Source organism: Hyla sarda, chromosome 1, assembly GCF_029499605.1.
Source record: "Hyla sarda isolate aHylSar1 chromosome 1, aHylSar1.hap1, whole genome shotgun sequence".
NCBI lineage: Eukaryota > Metazoa > Chordata > Amphibia > Anura > Hylidae > Hyla > Hyla sarda.
This window is the reverse complement of record NC_079189.1, coordinates 398,637,438-398,645,266: the sequence shown is the minus strand read 5'-3', so window position 1 is coordinate 398,645,266 and position 7,829 is coordinate 398,637,438. Positions and strand designations below refer to the sequence as shown.

Genomic DNA, 7,829 nt, shown 5'->3' with positions numbered 1-7,829 from the left:
TGCGAGTGTAAAAAATGAAGATTTTGAATTTTCTCCTTCAATTTGCTGCTATTCCTGTGAAACACCTGAAGGGTTAACAAACCTTTTTAATGTAATTTTGAATACTTTGAGGGGTGCAGTTTTTATAATGGGGTCATTTATGGGGTATTTCTAATAAGAAGGCCCTTCAAATACACTTAAAAACATGTCAACTTTATGATGGAAACATAAAGTAGACATATTGCATATGTGAATCAGTATATAATTTATTTGGAATGTTAATTTTTCTTGTAAGCAGAGAGTTAAATGTTCAAAAGTTCAAAGTAAAAATGTTCAATTTCTTCATCAAATTTAGCAATTTTAGCAATTTTTCACCAAGAAATGATGCAAGTATCCGCCTCCTCATCCTCCACCATGTCCTAAGCCTCCACTGCCCAGACAAGTCTCAGTGGCCCTTCATCGTACCATGTGTGCAGGGCACGGCGGTGTCACGCTGTTCTTCACATGGTTTGCCTTGGCGAACGGAGTCACACAGGGGAGGAACTGCTAAAATGAATTTGTCAAAAAAACGGAGCATGGCTTACTCCTCAAAAACTGGAAATGGGAACCATGGTGAGCGACAACGGGAAGAACATTGTGTCCACAATGTGACAAGGAAGTGTGAAACATGCGCCATGCATGGCACACGTGTTGAATCTGGTTGTCAAAAACTTCCTGAAGTCTTCACCCCAGGGGAGGAAAAGTCATTCATAAAGAAATCGGAGCATGGCTTAACGAAAATTGGAAATGGGAACCATGGTGACTGACAATTGGAAGAACATCTCTTATGCGCTGCGACTGAGAAGGCTGAGTCATAAGCCCTGCATGGCACACGTGTTCAATATGGTTGTGAAGTGTTCCCCCCATTTGCAAGACATCCTAACAATGGGAAGGAAACTTTGCATGCCCTTCAGCCACTCGTACACCGCAAAGCACACCCACCTTGAGCTGCAGTGTCAGAACAATATCCCCCAACATAGTCTGATTTGTGATGTTGCCACACGTTGGAATTCCACCCTCCATATGTTGGACTGACTGTGCGAACAGAGAAAAGCCCTCACCAATTTCTTGATTATCCAAGCGGATAGGGGTGCTTCCCTGTGTAACTTCAATGTGAACGAGTGGCAGCTCATACGTGACACCTGCCGTTTGCTAAGGCCCTTTGAGAAAGCCACATGGTATTAACAATTAAAGGTACATTACACTTTTAATACCAAACATATGTACAATGGGGGTAACACTGCAGGGGGCCCAGGTGACACGAAGGGACACCACTGCCTGACAGGGCAGGGAAGGTGCGGAGACAACACCACACCATACTGGGCCACCTCAATTTTTTGTATTTTTTTTTTATTTTATTATTTTATTTAAAAAATGGGATAAGGGGGTGGTATTCAAACCTTTATTAGGAAGGGGTTAATTCACTTTTATAAAAAAAAAAAAGTAACACTTTCATTTTTTAGCTCCCATAGGGGGCTATACAATGCAATCTTTTGATTGCATATACTAATCAATGCTAGGGGTACTCTGCCCCTAGATAAGATGTCTGATCGCGCGGTTCCTGACACTTTGGATAGGGAATAAGATGTCTAAGGGCGGAGTACCCCTTTAAGATTCACCTCTTTCCCCAGGAGAGGAGGTTGGACTGGCTCCTGCAATGATTGGAAAGGAGCTTACATGTGACCAAATCATCATTCAGTTGTACAATTAACTAATTAGCAATATTAACCCTCTGCAACTTAGTATATGCTTTGTGTTTCGATTTTAACTGTAATGCAGAAAATATATTTGCATTGTAAATATACAGTGCATGTTTTACACAATATGCATCTAGTAAACCTTTTGCATCTGAGCCAACTGACATCTCTCTAGTGGGTAGCAGCAGAAAAAATGTATATACAGTTGAAACCAGAAGTTAACATACACTATATAAAAAGACACATATTCATGTTTTTCTCATTATCTGACCCGAAATAAGATTAAACCTTACCTGTTTTAGGTCAATTAGGATTACCAAAATTATTTATATTTGCCAAATGCCATAATAATGAGGGAGAGAGAATTTTGTAAGGTATTTTTATTACTTTCTGCAAAGTCCAAAGTTTACACACACTAGGATTACTATGCCTTTAAAAATTTGGAAATAAAAAGGGGAAGAGCGCTCCTTGGTGTAATAAAAGAGACAAATGTAATATAAAATGTAAGTAAGTAGCCGCTCACCCCAAGTAGTTGTGTAACAGCATACACAACAATGGCAAGCACATCAGGTAACAAATGGTATCCGCTGCTCTTCGGCTGAACAATAGTGGAAAATCGGTATGGCTTCAAGGTAAACGCCGGTTCCACGAGGCGCAGGATACAATCAAGGTGAAGAAGTAAAATAAATAATTTGACATGTGGATACATAAAATACATGCACAATACATATACAATATGTATATATTTATATATGTTTGTATTTTATGTATCCACATGTCAAATTATTGAAGTTTTCTGATAATGGTATATCACTATTACCTTTTTTAGGTAATGATATTGTATGTATACTTTCTATGATATTAAATATGGAATTTATTATATATGTTAACTTTTTCCCCATTACTTTACTGACAAGGTTAATTGTTATCCCTGTAAAGTAGCAACTCACATGCTTCTTGTTATGCCTGATGAAGCTGCGAACCTGCAGTGAAACGTGTTGCATCTTGGGAATTAAACTACCTATGATTTTACTTCTCCTTGATTGTATCCTGCGCCCCTTGAAGCCATACCGATTTTCCACTTTAAACAATTTGGGACAGTCCCTATGATGACGTCTTTGGAAGCGTCTGATTTATTGGCAACATCTGAGTTAATTAGAGATACACCTGTGGATGCATTTTAACGCACACAAGAAACCTACTTCTTCTGTGTGTAACATTATGGGAAAGTCCAAAGAAATCAGAAAATATATCAGTAAGAGAACTGTGCACAAGTATGGATCATCCTTGGGTGCAATTTCCAGATACTTGCAGGTGCCTCGTTCATCTGTACAAACAATTATATGCAAGTCCAAACAAAATGGGAATGTCCAGCTATCATATCGCTCAGGAAGAAGACGGGTTCTGTGTCTGAGAGATGAATGTTCTTTGGGCCGACAAGTGCATATGAACCCAAGAACAAAAGCAAATGACCTTGTGAAGATGCTGGAGGAAGCTGATAAAATTGTGTCATTATCCACAGCGAAATAAATACTGTATCAACATGGGCTGAAAGGCCACTCTGCCAGGAAGAAGCCATTACTCCAAAAGAAACATATAAAAGCCAGATTAATGCTTGCAAATGCACACAGGAAAAAAAAACCTACATTTTTGGAGACATGTCCTGTAGTTTGAAGAAACTAAAATTGAACTGTTTGGTCATAATGAGTATCATTACGTTTATAGAAAAAAAGGAAAAGCTTGGAAGCCTAAGAACATCATCCCAACTGTGAAACACAGGGGAGTGGCAGCACCATGTTGTGGGGTTGTTTTGTTGCAGGAAGGACTGGTGCACTTCACAAAATAGATGGCATCATGAGAAAAGAAGATGTGGCAATACTGAAGCAACATCTCAAGACATCAGCCAGGAACTTAAAGTGCAACTGTCATGATTTTTTAGCCCCCCAGACTACTACAATGTTATTACAGATGTCCATCACATGAGTGTAATCATACCTTTATCGCTTCTCTTCCTTCTTTTACAACTTATAAAATACATTTATCCAGCAGTCAGGCACAGTTGGATAGGTGTGGCTTGGGGTTCGCAAAGCCCCACTGCCACGCCTATCCTCTCCTTTCAGCACTGGGATCGCTGTGTAGTAAGAAACAGCGCATCCACAGCGCATGCGCCCCTCCTGACGTGTGCGCGCCACCACCCTGCATTGACAGAGAGAAAGGGAAGGGTGCATGCACTGCGTCTTAATACACAGCAGTCCCAGCGCTGAAAGGAGAAGATAGATGGCAACGGCGGGGCTTTGCGAACCCCAAGCTATGCCTATGCGATTGTGTCTGACCACTGTATAAATGTATTTTATAAGTTATAAAAGAAGGAAGAGAAGTGATAAAGGTATGATTACACTCACGTTATGGACAGTAACATTGTAGTACTCTGGGGGCTAAAAAATCATGTCACTTGCTCTTTAACCCCTTAAGGACTCAGAGTTTTTCAGTTTTTGCACTTTCGTTTTTTCCTCCTTACCTTTTAAAACTCATAACCCTTTCAATTTTCCACCTAAAAATCCATATTATGGCTTATTTTTTGCGTCGCCAATTCTACTTTGCAGAGACATTCTCCTCATTTTACCCAAAAATGCACGGCGAAACTGAAAAAATAATCATTGTGGACAAAATCGAAGAAAAACGCCATTTTGTAACTTTTGGGGGCTTCTGTTTCTACGCAGTGCATATTTCGGTAAAAATTACACCTTATCTTTATTCTGTAGGTCCATACGGTTAAAATGATACCCTACTTATATAGGTTTGATTTTGTCGCACTTCTAGAAAAAATCATAACTACATGCAGGAAAATTTATACGTTTAAAAATGTCATCTTCTGACCCCTATAACTTTTTTATTTTTCCACGTACAGGGCGGTATGAGGACTCATTTTTTTTTCACCGTGATCTGAAGTTTTTATAGGTATGATTTTTGTTTTGATCGGACTTTTTGATCACTTTTTATTAATTTTTTAATGGTATAAAAAGTGACCAAAAATGCGCTTTTTTTGACTTTGGAATTTTTTGCGCGTACACCATTGACCGTGCGGTTTAATTAATGATATATTTTTATAGTTCGGACATTTACGCATGCGGCGATACCACATATGTTTATTTTTCTTTTTTTTACACTGTTTTATTTTTTTTTATGGGAAAAGGGGGGTGATTCAAACTTTTATTAGGGAAGGGGTTAAATGACCTTTATTAACACTTTTTTTTAACTTTTTTTTTGCAGTGTTATAGGTCCCATAGGGACCTATAACACTGCACACACTGATCTCCTATGCTGATCACTGGCGTGTATTAACACGCCTGTGATCAGCGTTATCGGCGCTTGACTGCTCCTGCCTGGATCTCAGGCACGGAGCAGTCTTTCGCCGATCGGACACTGAGGAAGCAGGTAAGAGCCCTCCCAGTGTCCTTCAAGCTGGTCGGGATGCCGCGATTTCACCGCGGCGGTCCCGAACAGCCCGACTGAGCAGCCGGGTCACTTTAACTTTAGAAGCGCCAGTCAGCTTTGACCGCCGCTTCTAAAGGGTTAATACCGCACATCGCTGCGATCGGCGATGTGTGGTATTAGCCGCGGGTCCCGGCCGTTGATGAGCGCTGGGACCGACGCAATATGGCGCGATCCCGCTTCATATCGCGGGAGCCGGCGCAGGACGTAAATATACGTCCTGCGTCGTTAAGGGGTTAAAGCTTTGGCAAAAATGGGTCTTCCAAATGGACAATGACCCAAAGCATACTGCCAAACTGGTTACAAAGTGGCTTAAGGATAACAAAGTCATTTAGGGAGATTTATCAAAACCTGTGCAGAGGAAAAGTTGACTAGTTGCCTATAGCAACCAATCTGATTGCTTCAGGGGCCTTTTTAAAAATTAAACAGGCAACTGGTCAACTTTCCTCTGCACAGGTTTAGATGAATCTCCCCCAATGTTTTTGAGTGGCCATCACAAATTCCTGATCTCAATCCTATTGAAAATTTATGGGCAAAGCTGAAAAATCAGGTCCGGACAAGGTGACCTACAAACATGGCCCAGTTACACCAGTTCTGTCAGGAGGAATGGGCCAAAATTCCTACCAACTATTGTGAGAAGCTTGTGGAAGGATATCCAAAACAAATGACCTAAAATTTTTTCTTAGCTCATTCCCCATAGCCTTCGTTATGGGTGCACCGTCTGTGCCGCCCTTCTAAATGCAGAAAATAAATCACATTGCAGCTCAGATAATCAATGGCTGATGTAGGTTGGGGTGTCCTTGAAGCTAAGGTGTAAACAATAAGCAGGGGACTAGGTTAACGTAAATGATTGAAATCATGATACTCTTTACTTTTGGCAATCAAATGTAAATTTCCATTTTCAACATGGAGGCAAAGAGCCTTTAGCAAAATATGAATAAAGCTTTGCTGCGGCTGGAGCAGGTTTTCAAAGGCCAAATCTGTTTCTTTCCCTCTCTACCTTTAGTAGTTTCCAAAATGTGGGGATACACATTCCGAGCTCGCAGTTTCTCTCCAATCACTTTCTACTTGTGTAATTCCCACCCACAGAGTGCAATAACGTGCAGCGCTGCAATTCCCACCTATGTGGACAATCCCTATATATACAGAAATTTGGCTGCCAGGTTGCTAAGCAAGGCATGAGGCCTGTGACCTAATCCAGGGCTGTGAGGTTCTTGTCCGGCATCTCCTCACAGGCTCTGCTGTATGTTCCTATAGACAGATACACTCCAGCATCTCACTCCTAATTCCATAGCTGTGGACTAGATTAAGCTTTACCTCCGTTCTAGAAGGTTTTAGTATACGAAACACTTTAATCAGCTTTTGCATTTTCTGTGCACAACATAATACATATTGGTACATTGTAAGAGCATGCCAGCATAAAATTGTATTAAATATAACAGAAAAGTATAAAATTAATAACCATTGCTTATGTAGGGGCTCATTGTTACACTTTACTTTCAATTCTTAAAGGTCCCAGAAAAATGTGTTGGAAATGTTGTTACAAATACCAAGTCATTATGAAAATAAGTGTCTTTTAACAATTGAAACAGTTTGGGGCTGTGTAAATACTACTTTATAAATGTTGAGCTCCCTCTAGTGTTGGCTGCCAAAATTTAGAAGGGGGGGGGGTTTACAGCAGAATGACCCTTCCCCTGTGTGGAGGACGTATCATAAAGGACAAGAAATTTAAAGTGGTTTCATTATATTTGCCCGAAAAAAAAATATGTAAATATATACAATTTAAATAGAGAACAGACTGTAGGAAATGACCACTGAGGATCATCAGAGCACACAGATCCCCAGCACAATATCTCCACAAATATTCACTTAACATGAAGACTCTCCTGGGGTTACTCAGTGCTGTACTGTCTCTACAATGTGAGTCTCATTTAGGGAAAAATTTTATGTCAGAATAATTACTAGCTTTCTGAAAATTTTATAATTGACATTTATTTTTATCTGTTTTCAGATGTCACTTCACAGATCTCTATGGTGGAGTCTGGTCCTGGGATTGTGAGACCATCAGAGACTCTGGACATGACCTGTAAAGTGACTGGAGCCTCCCTGACTGACAGCACTAACATGTATTGTGTAGTATGGATCAGACAACCTGCAGGAAAAGGTCTGGAGTGGTTAGGAATGATATGTTATAATAATGACATATATTATGCTCAGTCTCTTCAGGGACGAATAACTCTCTCAAGAGACACAAATAAAGGAGAAATTTATTTTAAACTCACTGGAGTGAAACCTGAAGAATCTGGGAAATATTATTGTGCTAGACGGAAACACAGTGTAACAGATGAACTGAGGACATGTACATTATCTGATTAACCCATTCACTCTCCATCACATGCATTTACATCATGGCAGAGGTTATTTTTAGTGCAAAAAGGGACAGCAGCATCTAAGGGATTTGACGGAGGGATTATCACCCCTATTGGTGCCCCCCAATTCAATCAGAAGAAGTTCAAGCTCTCAAGTAGGAAAAAAAGTTTAAGAAAAAATAGCTTTAAAATTTAAAATGTAGCTCTCTGTGTTGTTCACTGCTTGACCTCTTGGGGACGAAGGTCATACCGT

The 7,829-nt window shown here is 40.1% G+C and overlaps 1 gene segment (V, D, J or C); it reads left to right on the top strand.

The window, feature by feature from the left end:
- The first annotated feature begins 7,031 nt into the window (after positions 1-7,031).
- LOC130363681 (immunoglobulin heavy variable 4-30-4-like) lies at positions 7,032-7,583 on the top strand. The segment is given in 2 exon segments: positions 7,032-7,127; positions 7,219-7,583. Coding segments are annotated over 2 exon segments (411 nt in total).
- The last annotated feature ends 246 nt before the right edge of the window (positions 7,584-7,829 follow it).